This window comes from Sinohyriopsis cumingii, chromosome 18 (genome assembly GCF_028554795.1).
Source record: "Sinohyriopsis cumingii isolate HCF-2022 chromosome 18, ASM2855479v2, whole genome shotgun sequence".
In the NCBI taxonomy this organism is placed as follows: domain Eukaryota; kingdom Metazoa; phylum Mollusca; class Bivalvia; order Unionida; family Unionidae; genus Sinohyriopsis; species Sinohyriopsis cumingii.
In genome coordinates, this window is record NC_142978.1 from 85,503,910 (window position 1) to 85,528,254 (window position 24,345).

Genomic DNA, 24,345 nt, shown 5'->3' on the forward strand with positions numbered 1-24,345 from the left:
TCTTTTTAAAACACACACACTCTCTCTCTCTCTCTCTCTCTCTCGCGCGCGCGGGCGCGCGCGCTATCTATTTATCTGTCTGTATGTCTCATTGGATGGATGGAATTGGCAACATTTTCAAGGCCAGATCAGAACCGTACAATTTTTTATGATATTTATAATCGCATGCTACTTAATGCAGCCACGTATTGCTCGTGCAGCAAATAGAGGCTTACCTTAGTAAAAGCGATACGTAGTATTTGTACCTTGGGTTATTTTCCCCATCTTCACCCAGAAGACTTAAGGTATTGCAACGTATTTTATCATTCTTCGACATTGCATTTTCTATGTACACAGTGACTAGCAAATATTAATTTTCGGACATAATCTTGTTTATTCAGCGTATTCCAGATTATTGGGAGCTGTTGTGACCATAAAAAGGCTGAATGTAAGTAATATTATTTTACTGCATGCAAAAAAGTGCATATATTATTCTTTGCGTTAAAAACGTCACAATTCATGATGGAGAAGGCTGGACTTTCTTTCTAGTTTTATGGGGTAGAGTATTTAATGTCAGATTGATAACCTAATGTGTCATGCAGAATATGACGAAAAAAATAACGTCAACACGTCTTTAAATAAATGTTCGCCAGTACTTGACAGCAAATACGTGCATGTGTAGAGTTACTTTAGTAAAAGCGAGACGTACTATTATTGTTTATATTATTGTATACGTTTATTGCTCTAGATTACTTGAAGATAAATTGTACGCTGAAAATGTTTCTTTGTGACCACCAAGGAAAGGTGAGAGTGGGGGAACTATATTATCTATGAAAATAGCACTCAGTGATGAACTGCTTCGCATCAAAATATTGTTCCGATTAATCGGTCACGTGCTGTCTACCAAATCTGCATAATTTTGCAATCATTGATGTATATTTGTTTCTCTTTATACAGATGGAGACTGTGGCGCTCATTATAACCTTGACCTCGCTTTGTCTAGAAAGTAAAATCGGTTATTCTATAGGCACAGAAGAAGCAGGTATGGCTGGTTTACAAACGAGCTTAAATCAAATGTTCTATTAAATTTAATATCAACATGCTTGTATTGTTTTTCAACTGCAGTTATTTTGGCATATGTTAATTTTGCATAGGTAGAGAAACATAATTAGAAAATGGGATATAATTACTATAAGTATATTCAGATCTGATGGACGACATGCATGTGGAAGATGGGTTACAAAATGTCAATCTACATCGTCTTCAGATCTGATGGGCGATATATATGTGGATGATGGGTTACAAAATATTCCATCCTCTACATCGTCTTCAGATCTGATGGGCGATATATATGTGGATGATGAGTTATAAAATATCCATCCTCTACATCGTCTTCAGATCTGATGGGCGATATATATGTGGATGATGGGTTACAAAATATTCCATCCTCTACATCGTCTTCACATCAGATGGGCGATATATATATGGATGATGAGTTATAAAATATCCATCCTCTACATGTCTTCACATCTGATGGGCGATATATATGTGGATGATGGGTTACAAAATATTCCATCCTCTACATCGTCTTCTGATCTGATGGGCGATATATATGTGGATGATGGGTTACAAAATATTCCATCCTCTACATCGTCTTCAGATCTGATGGGTGATATATATGTGGATGATGAGTTATAAAATATCCATCCTCTACATCGTCTTCAGATCTGATGGGCGATATATATGTAGATGATGGGTTACAAAATATTCCATCCTCTACATCGTCTTCACATCTGATGGGCGATATATATGTGGATGATGAGTTATAAAATATCCAACCTCTACATCTTCTTCACATCTGATGGGCGATATATATGTGGATGATGGGTTACAAAATATTCCATCCTCTACATCGTCTTCACATCTGATGGGCGATATATATATGGATGATGAGTTATAAAATATCCATCCTCTACATGTCTTCACATCTGATGGGCGATATATATGTGGATGATGGGTTACAAAATATTCCATCCTCTACATCGTCTTCTGATCTGATGGGCGATATATATATGTGGATGATGGGTTACAAAATATTCCATCCTCTACATGTCTTCAGATCTGATGGGTGATATATATGTGGATGATGGGTTACAAAATATTCCATCCTCTACATCGTCTTCTGATCTGATGGGCGATATATATGTGGATGATGGGTTACAAAATATTCCATCCTCTACATCGTCTTCAGATCTGATGGGTGATATATATGTGGATGATGAGTTATAAAATATCCATCCTCTACATCGTCTTCAGATATGATGGGCGATATATATGTGGATGATGGGTTACAAAATATTCCATCCTCTACATCGTCTTCAGATCTGATGGGCGATATATATGTGGATGATGAGTTATAAAATATCCAACCTCTACATCGTCTTCACATCTGATGGGCGATATATATGTGGATGATGGGTTACAAAATATTCCATCCTCTACATCGTCTTCAGATCTGATGGGCGATATATATGTGGATGATGAGTTATAAAATATCCATCCTCTACATCGTCTTCAGATCTGATGGGCGATATATATGTGGATGATGAGTTATAAAATATCCATCCTCTACATCGTCTTCAGATCTGATGGGCGATATATATATGTGGATGATGGGTTACAAAATATTCCATCCTCTACATCGTCTTCAGATCTGATGGGCGATATATATGTGGATGATGAGTTATAAAATATCCAACCTCTACATCGTCTTCACATCTGATGGGCGATATATATGTGGATGATGGGTTACAAAATATTCCATCCTCTACATTGTCTTCAGGTCTGATGGGCGATATATATGTGGATGATGAGTTATAAAATATCCATCCTCTACATCGTCTTCACATCTGATGGGCGATATATATGTGGATGATGGGTTACAAAATATTCCATCCTCTACATCGTCTTCACATCTGATGGGCGATATATATGTGGATGATGGGTTACAAAATATTCCATCCTCTACATCGTCTTCATCTGATGGGTGATGTGCGTGTTGATGATGGGTTACACATATCTCCATCCGAGACATCGTATTTTAACATCCTCAACAACATATAAAGGTAATGTCTGTTAAGGTATATGTTCCAACTTAGTTCATTACACCATGTATAGTATCGATACGACTTTAACTGATCAATGCAAAGCTGTATGGGGCCCCGAGTGGCCGAGTGGTCTAAAGCGCTCTTCGTTACGGATCACTGCCATCTCACCTCTGTCTGCGGCGGTTCGAGTCTAAGATTCAGCTAATGTGGGCATGTGAGAAAGCTTGCCAGTAGCTTCTCGTGGGTCGGTGGTTCTTTCCGGGGTTTTTCGGGTTCTTCCTCCACCATTAATACTGGCCGCCATGTATAGCCTATCGTGCTGAAAAATGGCGTTAAACCCCACAACAACAACAACAACAACAGCAAAGCTGTATAAGACTAGGGTCGATTCTGACTGTTAGAAATACATCGATTACATTTTAATAATTACAATAAGGTAGAAATATGGAATTAACTACCATTATAACAAACAATTCATTTTTGTTTGATTTTAGTTTATAAAACTTCATAAACAATTGACTAGGTGCAAAACATTTACGTTCACCCAAAATATGTAGTTGTACAGTTGAGGTTGCTCACCCGCAGTATCAATTGCAATAAGTATGGTGTAAATCCGTATGATGTGATGAAACTTTATTTTCCGCATGTACTCTCCGCACATAGGCAAGGGTTGTTTTGAAAATGACTATCAAATGTTGTTAAGTTCCTTATTTTTAATGAAGTCTGAGAAACTAACAAAAAGTGAATTGTTTTTTTTCAGTGGCATTTTAGCAAATATTTCTACCTGTTATCAATACGACACCGTAATTTGCGTGCTGCTAGGAACCCAGGACCGGATCACCCACTGAGCAAACTAAACACCTGCTTAGGGCACAACCCAATAGGGGCACAAGGGAAAATTAAAATTAATTGTTGATGATAAAATTAAATGAATTATATATAACCATTTCGATCTGCATGTACAAGCAGTTTGATTTGGAATGAAGACAACACTTATTTTTCCACCTTTTTAGCCTTCAATAGTCTTTTTTTTTAGTTTCTCATTTGTAGCTTGGGGGGGGGGATACTATTTTCATTGCTTATGACCCTGAAAGGCCTTAATCCAGCGATGTAAGAATCAAAATGAATTATTATTATTATTAGTAGTAGTAGTAGTAGTAGTAATATTGTGTACGGGCAAGTTCATGAAGTTGGGTGTATGAAGCACACACTAATAAAAATAGGCTAGTTCACGTGTTACGTAAACAACATACTGTCGTTTACTCGTTGTTTTCTTTCACAAAATTTTCTGTTTCTGAGAAGAGTTTGGGCAATCTGTTAGGTCACTCGCCCCGAGGGGTCCCAAGTGGCCCTGAGTGGTCTAAAGCGCTCTCCGTTACGGATCACTGCCATCTCATCTCTGTCTGCATGGGTTCTAGTCTCGGAGTCTGTGAGTATGTGAGAAAGCTTGCCAGTAGCTTCTCGTGAGTCGGTGGTTCTTTCCGGGGTTTTCCCGCGTTCTTCCTCCACCATTAATACTGGCCGCCATGTATAGCCTATCGTGTCCTGAAAAATGGCGTTAAACCCTACAACAACAACAACAACAATACTCGCCCCGACTGACTCGCTTGTCCAAAATGCACACGAATATATTTGTGGGTTTTGCAAACAATGTACTAAGGAAACTGAAATCTGGCTGATTCCAGACGTACTTATAGAGAGGGAATGAATCGTAAATCCCCCTCATTTTTTAATTTTTCAGGTTTTCTTTTGCAGAACCCCAAAGGGACCCACTGCAAGATGACTAGTTCTTCAGTTTTGAAAGATCTTTCCCGGATCCCATGAGCTTATGGGACCAGTCTCGAGTCTCATCCTTTTAAACAGAAGCTGACTTTTAGTCGGCATAGATTCTTATGCTGACATCTTGTTGGTTACTCCATTCAGTATGCCGAAAGACACCCTACTGAATTCAACCGCTTTTCTCCCCGTTCTAGACATCCCGGTATTCACTTTCTGTCGCAATAGCTTTATTGTCGGAACGTCTGCATATCTGCTGTAACGTTGTGCTGAACTCGTCGAAAATCTTTATTAACCACATAATCCGAGACCCTCTTTGAATTGTTCGTCCCTACCGTGGCTTCATAAGGTTGGAATGATCATCTACATGTATCTCTAATACGCTTCTCGTCAATTGCAATAGGAGACATCCGCAAACTTCTTCAAGCAGATGCAGTTTCAATCCATCACGCAACATCAAATTAGACCTCATCGTCAGTCAGGTCCATGGCGCGAAAATTGAAGAGCAACTTAGATCAACCTCCCCAACCAGTCTTCATTTCCTAAGGAAGGATTTGGGACTGCCCTGTGGACTTGCATCCTCTCCTGCTGTGCATTCCTTTCCCAAACTTCACCGAAGGTACACGATTATGCCACTTTTCGGTGGCTTAGGCAGCTATCACGAACGAAGGGTGGGTCCTTCCTATCGTGAGTGTGAGTCACTGACTTCAGTTTCGGGAACAACCCCTTCAATCAATGACCCCTCGTGTTCTTTGACTAGTCCAATCTGGGAAAATTAAGGGAAGAGGTGTATACCCTTTGCAGAAAAGGGCAGTCGAGGGGGTTTTGAACTACCAGTTTAAAGCATTATACTCTTGGATATTCCTGGTCACCTAGAAACGCGGGATATTCGTATCTTAATCGATACATCTCCCCATTCAACCGTTTCTTCTGGACGAACATTCCAAGATGGAGACCACTTCCTCAATCCGAAACGCAATACATCTCACATATTGGGAGGTCTTTGTTGACCCTCAGGATACCTATTTGCTCATCCAGATATATCCTCCTGATCTAAAATAGCCAAGGTTTTGCTTGAACAAGGAAGTTTTTCGGATTCGTCTCCAGATCCAGAGTTCTCACCAGAGTTAGGCAAATATTATCGTCTTACTCCGATTACTTGTTTAGTCATTTGATTCCATATATCCAGATTCAAATACATTACCTTCATTTTGGAACAGAAAGAATTTTGTATAAAGGATATGTGTAAAAAGGATGTGATCCATTTTTGGCCAATTTGATCCATGTTCCGATACGTACATGTCAGTCTTAATTTCTTTATTAGACTCTAAGAACGAAGCCATGAAAACTTCATAAAACACAAAATGTCAATATCCTCTCGCTATTCATGATTATAATTAACGCTAAACTCTATCCACCTATCCCCCACCTACCACCCTAGTGTGCTTCCAGGTGAATGAATTCAAACTGAAGAACCCTTGAATGCACCACAACACCGCCCCTCAAAATTATACATAACGTTTAGGTTCCAGTCCAGTTTTGCATTTTGAATTTCTAATTAAAATGCGAATCCAGACATTTTTCTCGTGTGTAATTTAAAATCCAAGAATGCATAGGCTGGCGTGCATCTATTTTATGTAGGTGTTCAGTACGTACCAGACGTGTGTACCCAGCTCAGTATGACTACCAAAAGATTCCGGTGCGAAACCATGCCCTAGGAGTGGTTACCTGGTTCAAGAAAACAAAATTCTGTATTGTACCTTTGTAATAAAATTGAAAATGTTTAGCCAGTCAGATTTTCTTCATTTGGTTATCAGAAAGGCAAGTTGAAATATTTTAATCTCAGTATGAGTGAGCTTGTCAGAAACGTTTTGACATATTAAGGACAGGGGAAAAAGTTGTGAATTCTGGCCATTTAAGAAGCGTGTATGCTATTTCACAAGCTGAATTTAAATGGGAGCGGAGTGATTTAGGTTAAAAGATTCGATAAAATCCTCAGCTAGACAGAAACAAATTCTAATGTAGATCGTAACAAATCAAAATGTGTTTGTGTTGTGACATTTTCCACGCCAAAGGTGAACCTCGTGTGGACAATATGTATGTGTAAAGGTAAAACTTTGTAAAACTCTGGAGTGTACCCTTAAGGACCTAAAACGACTGGATTATAGGAATCATTTTGCTATTTTAGGTTTCTAGTTTCATATGTTTGCTATTTAGGATAAATTTAAGGCAATTGTTGTGCCCCACCCCTATCCCTGCCCAATTATCATTACGTGTCATAATGGTGGATTCAGAAAGGGAATTTACATATTTTACACTATAACCACGTATATTAAATACGAATTTGGCTTAAAATTTATATACATGGTATAAGTGTTTTCACTTTCGTCTTGGCATGGTTTAATTCCATGAAAGGTCAAGGTCTTGGGAGACGAAAGGTGATAATGAAAACACCACGGTACTGTAACAAAATGTTCACTGTAGACCACTGCATTTTAGAAGTTTTACACATTTAACACATTTAAGTTTTCATTATGTTCACGTTAAAGTTTCCACTGAAAGTACGTCATATCATTTCCTTTTCAAGGATTGATACAACTCTATGGAAGCATTGGACTGAGTGTATTTTCAGTGTAAAATTACCATCGTCTGGCAAAATCGCCAAATCGCCTAAGACGAATATTGTGTTTACAGAAATAATTTATCTTGTGTGTGTGTGTGTGTAAATAAAAAGGCAATTTTGAACCTTTTATCTGAAAAAACCCACAACAATAATAACAGAAAAATGAGAATAACAAAACACATCCATCAAGCTATATGGACTCTTAAGATTCCACCTTGCATCAGTGGCGTAATAAAGGGGGTGAGGGTGCGAGGGGGCGGTCCGACCCAACTTACTGCCAGTGGGGGGGGGGCCATCCGCAGAGTTAAAATGCCAGTACAAGTTTTCAAACCGAATGAAAAATTCGTCAAAGTAAACGTTATTTCCAATTTGCTCATGACACCACTGTACTGTTTAAAAATCTACTTGTAAACATAATTTTGTTTGTGTGTTTCCATTTTATATTTATTTGTGGTGGTGCCAAAGGAAGGATCCGCCTCGGGTGCCAAATATTGTATGTACGCCCCTGCTGTACAGTTTGTTTTTCACAATGTTGAATTTCTAATTAAAATGCGGATCACGACACATGACCTATGTATGGGATGTGTATTTTTAAAGTAGAATCCAGAAATATTTGTACTTGTGAACAAATTTCACCATATTTTCTTCTATTTTTCCAGCAAGTTTCCTTGTTTAAAATCAAAATTTAAACGGCAATCCCTTCATCAAAGTAGAAAAATCAGTTTTATATTGTAATGGATGAAACCTGTCGGAGTGTGGAGAAGTTTTAACCGCGAACATTGAACATCGTGCAAATGATACAAGTGTGAGAAAGTGAAAATTTTTTAAACTGCAGCGTAACCATGAAACCAATCTTGTGTTGTGAAGGAGTATAAATGAACGTATCAAATAAAGGGCAGGACGACTGGGCTTTTTGCATCGAAAACTAATGCGTACAAAACTCACTTGACCCGTCTATGTCGAGTGCTTTTTGGTCTTGCATCAAAAACTTAATCATTTTCTTTCAAATCTGATTCATCAATCCTTGTTTTATCACTTATGATAATCTCAGTTAAACATGGTAACTGTTTTCATATTTGGCGCGTAGCTGTTAGGCGTTTTCATCCCAAGTCTCTTTTAATTAGCAGACAACAAATGCAACAACCATCTTCCAAACACCTTTCTGAGCTTCAAAATGATTCCTCATTGTATTGAGAACCTCCAACGTATGAATGCCCTTACCAATAAAAATATATTCCACTTAGTATTGAACATCTTCATCAGTTGCCCATTTCACATAAGCCAGTTTATTCATGCCCAGAAATAGCAAAAAAAGATTTTCCAGTCGGCTTGTCATATTCATCGGCCATCTATAAAACAATGAATCCACCTAAAAATTGTAGAAGAACAGAGAATTGCATCCGCAGACTTCATCAGACTCGGCTCCGACGTAGTCGTAGAATACCGTAAGAGTGACTGAATTGTACAGTATGTTATTTACACAGCAACAAAATTGTTCTCCTCTCCAACATACTAAGGTCCCTGTTGTTTACCTTTGTTGCGTGACACGCATATAATTCAGTACGTATGCGTATTGCACGTGCAGGTGCAAACCATTTCATAGAAAGTCATTTTTTGTCTATCGGCATTCAGTGTAATAACTGGTTCAACAACAAAACAATGTAGTAACAAAATATTCAGAACTTTTTAAATACTCATCGCATAACAATGTTTCTAACAAGACACTAAACATAAGTGGAACACAGATTATACAGATTATGCCTTAGGGAACTCCTGGATGGACCGAGATATTACATGATTTCTCTCCTTGACGGATAGGCAGCTTATTTCACTTAGAAAGTCTGGAATCCAGTAGCAGATCCCTTTTTCTCATCTGTTATGTGTGATAATTTTTTTGGTGAAAATTGATTGACTGCTTTGGGAAAGTTCATGATAACAACTGTCTGCGCAATCTTTAACTGGAGTACGAGATCCTTTGGCATTTGAATGAGCTGATTTTCATTTATTTTAATTTTTACTTTTTAAATTGTACTGTTTCTACTTAAGGGGATGATGTTACAGGTCCTACCAGATCAAGAAAGGGCATTATGGTAGTAGCGATGATGTGTCCAAATTAAAATTCATTACGTCTTATTTGTCAGCTATTTAAAACTTAGCACACATCGGCATGTTTCCAATCCTATTGTTATTTGTCTGCAGATAAAGATTTCATTTAAAATTTATTCTGAAATTTGCCCAATGGATGATTTACATACATGAAAGATACATCCATGGATTTCGTCTGCTCCTGAAGTTTTGTTGGAGTATGTAACATCTTATATTCCACCCATTAGAGATGGAAACGTGTTACCGTTGATTATTATTTGGAAGACTTTTATATATGCAAGAAGCTTTTATAATTTTGGTTAGCTCCTTATGGGGAGGTCGGGTGGGTGGTTTGTGGGCGGTCAGTTGGAGTTAGTAACCATTTGATGACTCAGACATTGTATTGACATGGAACGGCACAGATAATGACGATGACAATGGGTTGAATGAAAGCTGAAATGGTACTAAGTAATGGATATGGGGACTTATTTTCTCGCAAAAGATCCTCGTGGTTTATTCAGTGGTCACAGTCCTCGTCATTATGAAAATTATGGACAGAAACACGGTATGGATGCAGACGGAGCTCAGGACTTGTCTTTGTAGCATCAACAAATAAACAAGATATATCAATGCACTCGTTTGTCATGTAGCAGTACACCGTGTATGAAGCTTTCTCTTGTTTTACTAACAGACTCTCAGAGGAACCATTTGCCAAAGGAATGCCAGGATGGTTGGATAATGGAAGAGCTCGCATTCAACTATAGTCCAGGAAAATGCCAGAATTACTTCCAGTGCTGGAGTGACGGCAATAACAAGATGAACGTAATGGAACGTTCGTGCGCTTACAACAGCTTCTGGTCTCAAAAACTGCTGACTTGCGTCAGACCCGAGGAGTCGGAATGTCCAGGTGAAATATTTGTACATTTTTGAGATAATCAAAAGTAAAACATTCCTTTAAGCCATACTAACACTTTACGTCCGATTTCTGTGATATTACGGGATTACGTGTAGACCTGTCAAGCAAGGTTTTCACACAGTAACTGAAGTTCTATCATTCAGATCACAGTGAATTAGTTTACGTGTTTCTCCGAACCATAAAATAAGCGCAAGGTCAATGTTACCGTTACTAAACAATGTATTCTTTGTTTGCATTTCATATGCTTAGATAGCAGTTCAAGGTCTATTTGACGGATTAAATGAAGTTCTGGTGCACAGAATTTTGTGTGTAGATCGAATGACGGGGTCATTCTTAATAGAAATAGAACGTGTATTTGAACCAGTTTTCCACACAATGACTTGAATTCTTGAAATGTATGGACATAATTTACATGCATGTGATACTGGTGTTCCCAATAGCCGAAGGATGAAGCTAGCCTGTCTTGGTGCTGGTGTGTTGGAGGACAAAATATCACGGATTCGATTCTACTCTGGAACACCTACAAATTTCACAAAATGTAGGATGTCTGTTCCATTTAGCTCAAGGTAAGAGCTTGCTGATTTTGCATCCGTTGCATAAAAGTCAGGGTCAAGGTTTCAACAATCACTGGAAAGGGGGACATTTTAAGACCTCTGACATTCTGTTAGTGTAGTACAATGTTGCGTTTCAGAGATTCTTGTTTTTTCTTGGTAAATGTTTCCTTAATGCCTTTATATGCTGAGTAGCACTGATGGTTCAGCAGCCTTCAAAACTATTTCATATCGAATCATTCATGTATATATTTTTACAGTCCTCCATTTGACATCTTGTATGGAAATTGTTTGTTAATACTTCCAGATCCCTGTTCTAATACAACCAAAATGGACGGGTACCGTTACGGGATGTTGGAAATATGTGGAGGATACTGGCAATGTGTAAAGGGGAAGTCTGTCGCCAACTGCTGCCCTGCCAAAGAGAAATATCATCCGGACCTGCATACTTGTATAACGGACACAAATCTGACCTGCAACAACACTAACTGCGGTGTATTAAAACCAGCGCAGGGTACGATAATAATAATAATAATAATAATAACTAAGCGCATCTTGATCCTCTTCAGAAAAATAGCAAACATGCACTAATAGCTCCTTACACATGTATTAATTATTTCACGCCAATTTTTTAAGATTAATATCATGTGCAATTCATATATCGCAGGTGGTTGTGTGATACAACACAAAAGATGGAGGAACCCAGAGAAAACCGATTAGCTATGAAAGCCTACACTAACATCCATGCATATCTAACCGGAGACAAACAGAAGTTCAAAGCTAACGTTTTGAGCTCTGAGCTCTTTAATAAAATTAAAAGAATGAAACTTATTCAGACATCAAATTGGAGAAACGTGGACGTAAAATAACATTATGGGTATGTCAGCATGGCAACAGAAGATATTGTTTTTGCTAAAGCCCTTGAATTATTGGTAGCCATCGGTACCTAAAATGGAAACGAATTCCATTTCTTTCGCAAGGATAGAAATACAGATACTGATCAGAGCGGAAAAATAGCGTTCTGTTCACATAAAATCTTCTTCTAGGTTCCATTATGAAATTTTCTTACAGAATGCAGACACACCGCCAAGGTGGACTCGAGGACAGAGTTTCAGGAAGTGGTTGATGGCACGACATTCACCTTCCAGTGTCCCCCAGGAACTGCGTTTCTGCAGGAGATCTGCTCGTGCACGTTCGATAAAGAAAAAGTGGTTGTGGTGCCTGGTACGTAAATCTTAAAGCAGGTTCTTTCATGACATTCTAAACGAAAATCTTCAGACATGCGCATAAAACACCATGTGTGCTGGAAATTCCATAATGCTTTCCATTCTAAGAGTTAGTGACAGATTACCAAGAGTCACGTATTTGCCATTAGAATCGAGTCAATTGATATTTATTTTAAATTAAAATAGTTCCTGGACCAATTTTATCTCGATTTGTTTGAAGCATTTGTGATATGTGCTGAGCTTGCCTGACCAGGACAGCATTTTTTACTGATAGTCTGACACACGTGTAATTTTGCACCAAAAACGTTGCAGAATCCTAATGTTACAACTTGGTGATCTTTCCTTAAATTGCTTCTTTAACTAGGCAATATTTATTTTACAAAACAAGGCTTGTTTTTAAACATTACGCTATGCCACTTAAAATCGTACGTGGCTAATGTAGCACTAACAGTTCCTCACGTCTATATAGTGAGAGAGAGACTGACTGACAACACGCATAAATCTATTGTATGAGTAGATAGAACCGCAGTAATTCGGTGGTTACCGTGTCAAAAGTGCGACCAAAAGGATATAGGTTCAAATCCTGCCATCAGATTATCCCAGGTCGTCTGCCATGCTTTGACTCCGGGCAAGGCATTTGACTTGACTTACTTCGGCACACAAAAAACACCGACTGTTTATGTTGTTTAAAACACAAAAAAAAACCCCAAACCAAATCAGTGTCGCAATAATTCCTAATAAAACCTCGAAAGCAGACAAAAATTTAGACGAGTGTATACTCGTGCGGTGGGGAGCATGCGCTTGCACTGAACGTCACGTTCTCTGCATGGTATTGAAAACTCGGACGTCACTCGTGTTGCACAAGAGATATGGTTGTCGATCCCTATCCCACCAAAACAACCTCGTCTTGTATAAGATTATGTGGTATTATTCTCAGTCAGGTGTTCGACTTAAAGCGTGTAGGTCCAAGTTTAATGAAGAGGCTGAAGCTCGAGCTGTATCGAGAATTGTGTGTTCTGGAGCGGCTTTGCGCACGTATTTAATCCGTTTTCTTCTTTGATTTACCGAGTACTTGTTCAAAACGTTACGAATACCTTCGACTTTCATTGGTTAATAATTAGAACTTGTGTAGTGCCTTTCATTCTCAAGCAGTTCGTGTATGGAAGCTAGATAACAAGAAATACATGTTATTTCATTTAAAGGTGAATTTTCGCAAAACGGAAATAATTATATGCCTAACTACTTTTATTCTCACTCGGCTTCTAGCAACGTTCCGGAATGTCAGATGTTTATACCACGTGGCTTCTAGCAACGTTCCGGAATGTCAGATGTTTATACCACGTGGTTTCTAGCAACGTTCCGGAATGTCAGATGTTTATACCACGTGGTTTCTAGCAACGTTCCGGAATGTCAGATGTTTATACCACGTGACTTCTAGCAACGTCCCGGAATGTCAAATGTTTATACCACGAGAAGTCCGAATTTTATGCTAGATAAGTTTTAGTAAAACAATCCAAGACTTTTGAACGGGCTAGTGATTTCTGTAAATTTGTCGAGTTTGCTTTGCGGCAAGTATTTTGACGCAGCGTTTCCAGTTTTAAATTTAAGCTTCCATCCAAAGACTTCCAAGCGAGCATCGATCATTTCGTGGTTGTACTTTATGGTTTTGTTTGGTTTTCGTTTCTTCTTTACAATGCATCAACACACCTAGGTTATTTAGTGCAGAGGTGACTGGAGTAAAGTGTCTTGCCCAAAGACATAACTCGGAATCATAAATAGACTGACCCAATGGCAGGATTCTAACCCGCACCCTTTCTGTCCACTCTGCCATCGCGATTCTCGTCTCCTTTATTCGTCTCTTAGGCATGCAAGAGCCCACTGCAACTGAGAAATTTAAATACCCACGCATAAATTCGATCGATTAGGTAGAAATATTTAACAGTTTATAATTATATTTTCACAGCTTGAAAGGAGTAATATCCCGAAGCTATAATTATGTGAACTGTATCGTATTTTATGCCACCGTGGTGTAATTTCAGGCTGCAAACCAAGTGCCTACTCGAGTTTTGATTCCATTATTCCTGAGGAAGGCATTCAGTGCTACGGAGTTGAAATGATTAATGACGGCGGAGACCATGCACGTGCTAAATACATATATCTCAATGGTTCCTCCTACGTCAACATAGTGACACTTAGCAACAGTTACTACACGAAGACACTTGCTATCTCGTTTTGGATTAGACCAGACGGGAATTTCAACCATACACAAACGATTCTGACAAATCACATGCAAATCAGAAGGAACTGTAAGGATTTAAAGTGCGAGGGCTCAGTCGAAATTAGGCTCCGTCCAAACAATAAACTGTTTACCTTCGTCGTCTCTGAAAACAGGAGACTAAAGCTTATCACAAATATCACGGTAAGGAAATGTGTAGCTTCAAAATATTCTTATTTCAGACAAGAAAACTATGCTTATGTTACTTACCTTAGAACGCGTGTCTCCACGTTATATTGTTTTACTTTAATAACTTAATTTTAAAAACGGACATAAGTTAAATAATAGGATATTAAGTAATAATGGTAAACCTGTTATGCCTTTGATATCAGTTTTAGTTGTAGGACTATGGTCTTTTTCTTATTATTTTCTCCGTTTGTTTGAAATAGATTTAAGTTTAGACCACCATAGATGGGCATTCGCCTTCCCTTAATAGTCGTCTATGTTTTTAAAGGATAGAATCAACCATTTTTATGCTTGAAAGATATGTATATTCCCGGGAACATGACACCGGCTTAAAGTGCATGAAATAAGGGTTGTATCTTATTAGATGATAGGAAGTTAAGCAGTAAGTATAATATGTGTCATTTGAAACGAAATCTGAATATGTACAAAACAATATTTTACTTGTCACTTGCGAAACGTCGAGTAGTAACTACCATTGTTGCAAATTAACAATTTAAACGTTTCTGTAAAACAAGGGTTGATTAAAAAAAATGGTTATTTCTATCTCGGGGTGATTTTAAAATAGTTCTGCTATGTCATCTTCAGAGTCAGAAAGAACGACATGGTATTGGATGGTGTCTATGGATTACCACCTCCATCATTTTACATTTTCAGTTTGGAGAATGGAATCACGTATGGTTTGTGTACGAGTCTGAGAAAGTAGGAGTGTTTGGAGTGAAATCTGGCAACAGTGAGTCTTACATCATCCACAACGGTAATATTGTCAGATATATGTTCCCCTGTACTTGTATTTGATTGCACACTAAACATCATCCACAAAGGCAATATTGTCCGATATGCATTCTCCTGTACTTGTATTTGATTGCACACTAAACATCATCCACAAAGGCAATGTTGTCCGATATGCATTCTCCTGTACTTGTATTTGATTGCACACTAAACATCATCCACAAAGGCAATATTGTCAGATATGCATTCTCCTGTAGTTGTATTTGATTTCACACTAAACATCATCCACAAAGGCAATATTGTCCGATATGCATTCTCCTGTACTTGTATTTGATTGCACACTAAACATCATCCACAAAGTCAATATTGTCCGATATGCATTCTCCTGTGCTTGTATTTGATTGCACACTAAACATCATCAACAAAGTCAATATTGTCCGATATGCATTCTCCTGTATTTGTATTTGATTGCACACTAAACATCATCCACAAAGTCAATATTGTCCGATATGCATTCTCTTGTATTTGTATTTGATTGCACACTAAACATCATCCACAAAGTCAATATTGTCCGATATGCATTCTCCTGTGCTTGTATTTGATTGCACACTAAACATCATCCACAAAGGCAATATTGTCCGATATGCATTCTCCTGTACTTATATTTGATTGCACACTAAACATCATCCAGAAAGATAATATTGTCCGATATGTGTTCCACTGTACCTGCATTTGATTGCACACAAAACGTCATCCAGAAATGTAATATTGTCCGATATGTGTTTCCCTGTACTTGTACTTAATTGCACACTAAACATCATCCAGAAATATATTGTTCGATATGTGTTCCCCTGTACTTGCGCTTGATTGCACAATAAACATCATACAGAAAGGTAATATTGTCCGATATATGTTCCCCTGTACTTGTACTTGATTGCACACTAAACATCAACAAAGGCATTATAATCCGATATGTTGTACTTGCACTCGCACACTAAACATCATCAACAAATGTAATATTGTCCGATATGTGTTCTCTTGTACTTGTAGTTCATTGCACACTTAACATCAGCAAAAAAGTTAATATTGTTTCTCAGCATATGCATTTCTATAAAAATGTATTCGCTTCCGACTTTACACACATGCTTTAACAGTCCTCACAGTTTATAAGGAACACTCTTTAAAACCAAGCAAAGAGGCGTACATCAGTTTAAATTTTACGAAGTGAAAACTACCTCTGCGTTTGAATGCTATGTACCAGGACTTAAAACAAGCTACACAGGGATAAGAACGCAACTATTCATAAGCAACTGGCGATACTATTGGACATCTTCACAGTAAGTCGATTGATTAATAGCTATAAAGTGCCAGTTTTTTTTTTAAATATCTGCGACCGTCATTATACCTGTCCTATCTCCGCGTCCAAAGCAAAACATCGTTTCAAAAAGACGTTGGTCCTGGCCATTCATATTTTTCCATGTATAGTCTTTATTTAACAAGGATCAAGTTGGTCTTGAGTTTAGCAACTGTTAGGGATGTGACGACCGTCTTGTGTGTGCATTTTACTTGGCAACAAACTCTGGCTATCATATGCATCAATAAATATCTTAACATGTAATCAGTTAGTTTGAATATTGTAACAAGAATGATATCGTGAAAAAATAGGTACATGCGACAACTTGCACAAAAATGAGATTTTTGTCTTATGTTTTTTGAAATCTTTTGATGTAAAATCATCGCTTTTTACTAATGGATTTAGATCGGGTGCAGATAAATATCGAAAACGAGAGAGAGAGAGAGACCGCTGGTCTCACCTCAATGGTATCAACTGACATTTTTTAAATTTAATTTATCCTCAGCCAACATAAATTTTGATTTGATATTCTGACCACGATGACGAGAAGATTTGACCAATGTCGTTATTTAACAATCTTTGCACGGACAAGTCAGTGCAAAGGGTGGGGAAATTTTGGTATATGGTCAAAAGGCCGAGAAGGTCCACCTTCATATTTTTTTCTCCAATACATGTTGAATATGTTGCTGTTGAAAATGCCATTTTACTTCTTTTTCTTCCTCCAGGATTCATAGATCAACGAATGTCGGGCCTGATTATTGGACGGCCATCTATTACCTGGAGAAGTGACTACTTCACTGGAGCAATTGACGAGGTAGGATTCAAAAGCATGTAAAACAAGTTTCTTAGCAAGTGTAGGTATTGTCTTCATTTCAGTATATGCACAAGTTCTGCCTCCATCTCTTCCGCGGTGTCTCTCCTTTTTGTAATTTGTCGCCCTCTTTCTGATGGCATTTCCATTATTTCATCTATTTTTATATGTCTGAAAGAATCTTACATGACAATTGTTTACTTGTAAAATACTAATGTTTTGAGTTAATGACATTTTTATTAGAAAGCTGCGATATGGTTGATTTTCATTAACAGAATCTAAACATAAGAAATCGTTTGATATTACTCTATTGAACTTGGCTGAAATATATTTTCTTACATCAGTATAAAAGTGTAACGATTCTTCTGGAACAATATCATATATGCATTGCCCATGTTTGGAGAGATGTGAAATTTTGTTCACCCAAGGGAAAAGCTCATTGGAACATCACTTCTTGCCGGCGAACAAATCTATACATCTCCCCTTCCCAAGTGCAGTGCATTTGTTCACTATACCAAATCGTAAAAGACAAGGAAACAAAGTCATTTGGTTTATTCTGTAACCCGCGACATTCCGCCAATCATTGACTTATTTTTATGAGATATGGTAATAACAATAAATCCATCTGCACCTCTCCAAGGTACATTAGTTTTAAGTAATTTGAAGAATGTTGTTGAAACGGGTTCATTCGATGCAGCATAACGCCAAAATTTGTATTTTCTCCTTCCAGTTCAAGGTCTACAAATGTATCCCAGATGAAGCAAAGGAAGCGTTGTCCTTCATCTAGAAGGTCCTGCTAGAGAGAGTACAATTATTTCATCGTTTTATTTTAAATCTGCTGTTAAGATGATGTTGTAAATGTTTTGAATGTTGTTGAATCTCCATCAAGATTAAAAATCATATTTACTACGTGTTCTGCTATCGCGTTTATCAGTGATTTTGACGAGGTAGATACTGACATTGTATGCGAAAAGCTTAGCTGAATTCATCAAATTGTTCGTGTCCTCTTTTGAATCTAAACCCAGTTTTCTTTTCCCACCTTAATACCGTATTTTGACATTCTACAATGAAATTCATTTACAACAAGATCATTTCAAAATATTACAAATCTATTTTGTCTTGCCTTTTAAAATGGAGCAAAACAGTTAACTTTGATACCCCTTGATTGAAATATATGACATTACATTACTGCAAGATTTTAGCAGAAAAGTCATTTTTAGTCGGAAAACTGATCAGATTGAGCCTTGCAGTGGCGGATTAAAACTCCATATAATGCCCCAATCCAGTCTTCTCTAACAATAGGAAAATGTTCCGTGTTTCCCGCGTATATAAAACTGTAAACGTTAAGAATTGTATTTAAGAAAAATAACTCTTCAAAGAAGTTGGCACAGTAACCTCCACATATTCTCCAAGTGGCTACCCATAAACAAGGTTTATTCACTTGCGGCAAGTCCCTTGTATTACAAAATCTAAAGAAATGGACACTAATAATAATAATAATAATAATGTTGATTTTATAGTTCGAAAACGCAACACTATCGTCATCTGTATTACATTATTTTTTAACATGCAGGTATTTTTTTTTTTTGTAACCCCTAACTATTTCATTTGTCGATTCTCGTCCCAACCTTAATACGTATTAAATAATAGCAGAATGGTATACCACGCACGTGCTATGGAAAAGAATAGTGTGCCCGACAATATTGGACTTTATTGCCCATTGCTGCAAGGCACGGTTGTTATTTTAGAAAAATAGTGTACACGTCTCGCAGTGCCGGATTAAACCCTGTGGAGGCCCTTAGGCAGTCGAAATCTTGGGAGGCACCTCGCGAATTATCTCCTAATACGTTTGATCAATAATTTTTTGATTCGTTGTCGCGGGACCCCTAGGCCGGTGCCTACTCTGCTTATTTGGTAATCCGGCACTGACGTCTGATGAAGCTAAAAATGACGCACACAAAAATAAACGTTTTTGCCAATATCTCGAAATAGATTTGTGCAAATTTTCAGGATTAGAGCTAGCAGCTATAATTAGGGGCAACACTACAATGAACACTGCTAAATAATTTTCATTAATTTTACTTTTAATTTTGTTTTTTCTTTCTGATCTCAAACGTCGAAAAAGTGTGAAATTAAGACCGTGCTAAATGTTTACAGGCTGAAAGTTGCGTTCAAAGGGTAATGTTTATAAGGAGTTTTCACCTTCTTAAAATAAAGGGGGTCCCCGAGTGGTCGAGTGGTCTAAAGCGCTCTCCGTTACGGATCACTGCCATCTCACCCCTGTCTGCGCCGGTTCGAGTCTCGGGTTCTTCGTCCACGATTAATACTGGCAGCCCTTTATAGCATATCCTGTGCTGAAAAATGGCGTTAAACCCCACAACAACAACAAGTAAAACTCGACTACGAGTAGGCTAATGATTCATCCGTGCGTTGTCTTAGACCGAATAGTTTACAATAGAAAAATTGAGAACCCATTGTTGACCAATGTTCTCTTCAAAAATACTAAGCTGATTACCTCCCACAATATCGTATACTGCTGGCTACCTAGCCATGTTGGTATTAAAGGTAATGAAAAAGCAGATCGCGCTGCTAAAATGGCCCTGTCTCAAGAATTATCTGATTTTAAAATACCGTATACTGATTTTAAACCTAGCATCAAAGAGACTTTACGTCAGAAGGGGCAGGTATCGTGAAATGATGCAGTGAATAATAAACTTCATGCCATCAATCCAGTCTTAGGAGAATGGACTCCTTCCTACAGACCTATGCGTATGGAGGAGGTAGTCATTGCAAGAATTCGAATTGGTCATACTTATATAACCCACTCCCACATACTAAAAGGTGATGACCCACCAGAATGCGTTTCTTGCAATGAACCATTCACTGTTAAGCACTTTATGATAGTGTTTCGACCTGCAACCTACGCGCGATCAATATTACAATGTTCACGACTTGAAGGAACTGTTTGATACAATAAACATCACTTGTATTATAGAGTTCCTGAAAGCAGTGAACATTAACTCTAAACTTTAACTTTTATGCTATCACTAGTGCAGTTTTATGCAACATACATACCGTCCCTTTTTTAATACCTTTTCATCACTCTTCATTAACATACACCATTTAAATCCCACGTTGATCGGGAAGCTTTATTTTTCACTGTTACTATCTTATCGTTTTAATTTCAACTATTTGGTTTTGATATCGCTGGTCGATGTGAGACTTTTTATAATTTTTAAAAAGATTATACATGTAACATTTTGTTTGGCGCTAAATAGCTAAATAGCCTAACAGTGCTGATGCGCCGTTAGCCTAACAGTGCTGTTGTGCCGTTAAAACACAATCAGTCAGTCAATCGAGATGTTTTCGCGTTAATTTCTGTAGTAATAGAAGGCTATTTACTACTGTCGCAGATGGGATGAACTCACTTTAATGCACAGTAATATATTCTCAATGGTGTGAATCGGTTTTGATCCACAATATACAGAGCAATAGACAAAGCAAGTAATTTGTTGTGGAAGGAGACTGTGGTGGTCGTTCAGTATTATCCGACTGAACGTTTACTCTAGAATGCTCTCTCTCTCTCTCTCTCTCGTTATGATATATAAACAGGAATCACAGTCAACTTGAAGTATGTCGTATGTGTTCAATAGCATACATGTAGAAACAGCGAGTGAAGCCTTAACTCAGTTTCCAATACACTGTTACATGGATGGTTATGCAATCTTGTGTGCGCATTCACATTCATCACTCGTGTTAGCACCCATATAAAGTAAACTGGTTGTAATGATTTACTTTCCTTACTAAACTGACTGCCAGGATTTCGCATTATGTACAAAAAAGCTGAAGCACGCACGACGACATTGAACAGAATTTTATGTAACAGACCTTCAAAATTGTCAGATTATGAGTGTGAAAGAAGAGTGTTTCATTTGAATTGTATTTGCTTCATGCAATATTTCTCTCGCGTCTATCATCATCATCACCACCACCATCATCATCATCATCATTTCACGACGCGAACTAACCTATTGATTAATACAGTATCTCGACATGGAAACAATGCATGAGGCCATATTGGAAAAAGAGCAGCAACCGACATTTTGCTTCATCATTTAAGCTTTTTCCACTCGTTTTAAGCACTGATTTTGTGAGCAGTAACCAGGTTGTTTCTATTCGAATCACAGCTTCTTGACCGCCTTCTCTATATAAAAATACGCCTGAAGTTAATTTCGGATTACAAAAACCTCGTAGATGTTATGGTTGACTATCATAGAAGGCCCCAAGGTAGATCAGTTCTGTAACCGAGTTACCTTCTCTAAATAAAGTCATTATTATTATTATTATTATTATTATTATTCTGTACATTATTGAATAAGCCAATTGCGTGGGCAATACAAGATCTCCTGCCCCCACCCCCTTCACTAAAGATCTCGAAACTGTTTACCAAAATGAAGATTTTATGAAAGTCGTTTGTGTTGCTTAGAAGGTAGCGATGCCTTTGAAGAAATAAAAAATAAAAAACATTCCGCATGCATTAAGGATTAAATCAGTCTTTATTTTTCTTCGAAGGAGTCGTGCATTATCTCGTGAAGAAATGTTAAGAATGTGTGAAGTCCATTTTCCAAGACTGAAAAGGTTTGTGTGTTAAACTTCAAATGAGTGCTTGCGTATCACTTCATATTTCTCCACCTCTGACACAAATATTAACATTTATATAAACAGACTGATCATATCCGCCATCTTGGAGGACTGCAGGCGATTGGAGCTCATTAGGTGTGACATCACTTGTCATGTAAGGTCATCCATATTCGCACGGATTGTGGGTTCGGAGAATAGTGATATTAATCCTATGTATCTATCAAATCAAATTCCGTATTGAATGAAGGCAACTCACTGTGACTTATTTGCTTTGTGGTACACGTGTTTTGCTCCTTCAACATTAGTATATTTCCTATGACTCTGAAGCTGTTTGGATTTTAACAACAAAGGTACACTGGTTGTTAGAGAGAAGAAAGTTAATTGCTTTTTGAACGAACAGTAGTCGATGGGTTAAGAAATGGAGGCGAAAAAATCATTGGAAAAGGGGCGATAGTCTATGCAAATTCTTTATCGTTGTATAAGCAGTTTGTGTTTTGAACGTGGGAGTTCATCTGTTGAAATCAAATTTAATGAAAAGTTTACATTTTTAAAATATGGATTTAGAGGTCTATTCTGCCGATGTCGAACTACATCGTAGGAAACGTTTTCACCTCGCTCGAGATATGTTATTTTATGAAGATGGACGTGCTAGATTTATGAACAGACGTGGACAAATAACAGCCGACAAATGTTCATTGACAAAGACTGGATGCACTGATCTCATTGGCAAAGACTGGATGCACTGATCTAAACAAAATAAATGCTCATTAAGTATTCCTTGGCAAACACTGGATGAAGAGACCTAAAAACAAATGAAACCCGACAAGTATTTCCGGGCAAACATTGGATTGTATAAAGCAGGACAAGGTCAAATTACTAGTTTCGCGTGTAACGTCAAGGTCTCGTTATTGGGAGAGAACCGATGAACCTTGGGCAGAACATAGACCTTGTTTACCTGACTGTGCTACCTTGAAAACCATTGGTCACGGAGAACTGAAGAGCAACGAGAAACCAGACTCGAAGAAAGCCAACACGCAACTTGTGTCTAAGAGAAAGTCTAAACCAAATTCGAAGCGTCATTATGGAAATTTTTCTAATTTAAGAACAGAAAAAACCCTCAAAAGTCGCTTCTATTCATGATATAGATGAATAATTTAGCTGCATTTTAGACTGCACGATTATCTTGAATGCGTTACAATGGCGGATTGTCCAAGATGTAAATAAAGCAAGTCCTATTCGATCTAACACGAATACAAGGCTCACTCACCGCACTAGACTGAAAAAAAGTTTCATCAGATTTTTGGAAGATGTGGATGTAAAAAATTTGAGAGTATGGGTGGGGTGGAATTTTTCGCTCTAACCAGGATCTTGAATCATTTCTGCTTACACTTGTTTGTTGTCTACAATTTTATTTTAATCGTGAAAAATACCTTTCTGGTTCTTTATCTATTCTATCTTGACAAAACCACACAATTTTATACATTTTTGTTATTTTAACCTGTTGTTTTTTCGTATCTTTTTCTTTATCTGTAACCTAATCGTATAGATTGTTTGGCTTAGTGGGGTTTAACGCCATTTTTAACACCCGACACTTTGGTTATATATGGCGGCCATAATCTTATGAGGGGGAAGAACCACCGACCCAGGGTAAGTTAATGGCAAGCATTCTCACATACCCATGTTAGTCGAGCCCTCAAAAAATGTTGGGTACCAAATTACCCAGACAGTTTAGTTGACACGTTTGGATTTCTTTGGGCAAGACCTAAAAATAATGTTGAGTCGTGTATAGAGTACTCGTGGTTCATTTTGCTCTAGCGCCAAGAACCATGTTCAAGAACTGTCGAGAACCTCGATCTCGGGTTTAGAACCCAAACCACCCCAGAGGCGGGAGTAAAGAAAAATATGGAGGCTCCAGGTGGCCAAGTGACATAAGGCGATCGCCTTTGTAGATCACTGACATCATTCTATCCGCGTAGGTTCGAGTTTCTGGCTCGTCCAACGTGGGTATGTGAGAAAGCTTGCCAGTCCCTTATCGTGGGTTGTTGGTTATTCATCCACCAGATATACTGTCTGGGATATATTGCCA

At 37.9% G+C, this 24,345-nt stretch overlaps 1 protein-coding gene across 2 annotated transcripts; it reads left to right on the plus strand.

The window, feature by feature from the left end:
• The first annotated feature begins 246 nt into the window (after window positions 1–246).
• LOC149777210 (protein PIF-like) lies at window positions 247–18,527 on the plus strand. Of its 2 annotated transcripts, none has more exons than XM_089942824.1 (9): window positions 247–427; window positions 937–1,021; window positions 10,262–10,477; window positions 11,345–11,551; window positions 12,109–12,261; window positions 14,303–14,682; window positions 15,379–15,454; window positions 17,533–17,621; window positions 18,349–18,527. In XM_089942824.1, exons 2-9 carry the CDS (start codon window positions 937–939, stop codon window positions 18,403–18,405), a joined length of 1,263 nt encoding a protein of 420 aa, XP_089798950.1. In that variant the 5' UTR covers window positions 247–427; the 3' UTR covers window positions 18,406–18,527. The 2 variants fall into 2 exon arrangements, with proteins under 2 accessions (XP_089798950.1, XP_089798949.1); XM_089942823.1 differs by having other exon boundaries at window positions 248–427; window positions 15,379–15,478.
• Window positions 18,528–24,345: the final 5,818 nt, after the last annotated feature.

What these genes read in the sequence shown, in the direction of transcription:
- LOC149777210 (XM_089942823.1), top strand. Translation starts at nt 937, where the DNA reads ATGGAGACTGTGGCGCTCATTATAACCTTGACCTCGCTTTGTCTAGAA. An exon ending in CGAGGAGTCGGAATGTCCAG is followed by an intron (nt 10,478 to 11,344) that starts GTGAAATATTTG and finishes TAATACTTCCAG; the next exon opens with ATCCCTGTTCTAATACAACC. An exon ending in AGCTTATCACAAATATCACG is followed by an intron (nt 14,683 to 15,378) that starts GTAAGGAAATGT and finishes TTACATTTTCAG; the next exon opens with TTTGGAGAATGGAATCACGT.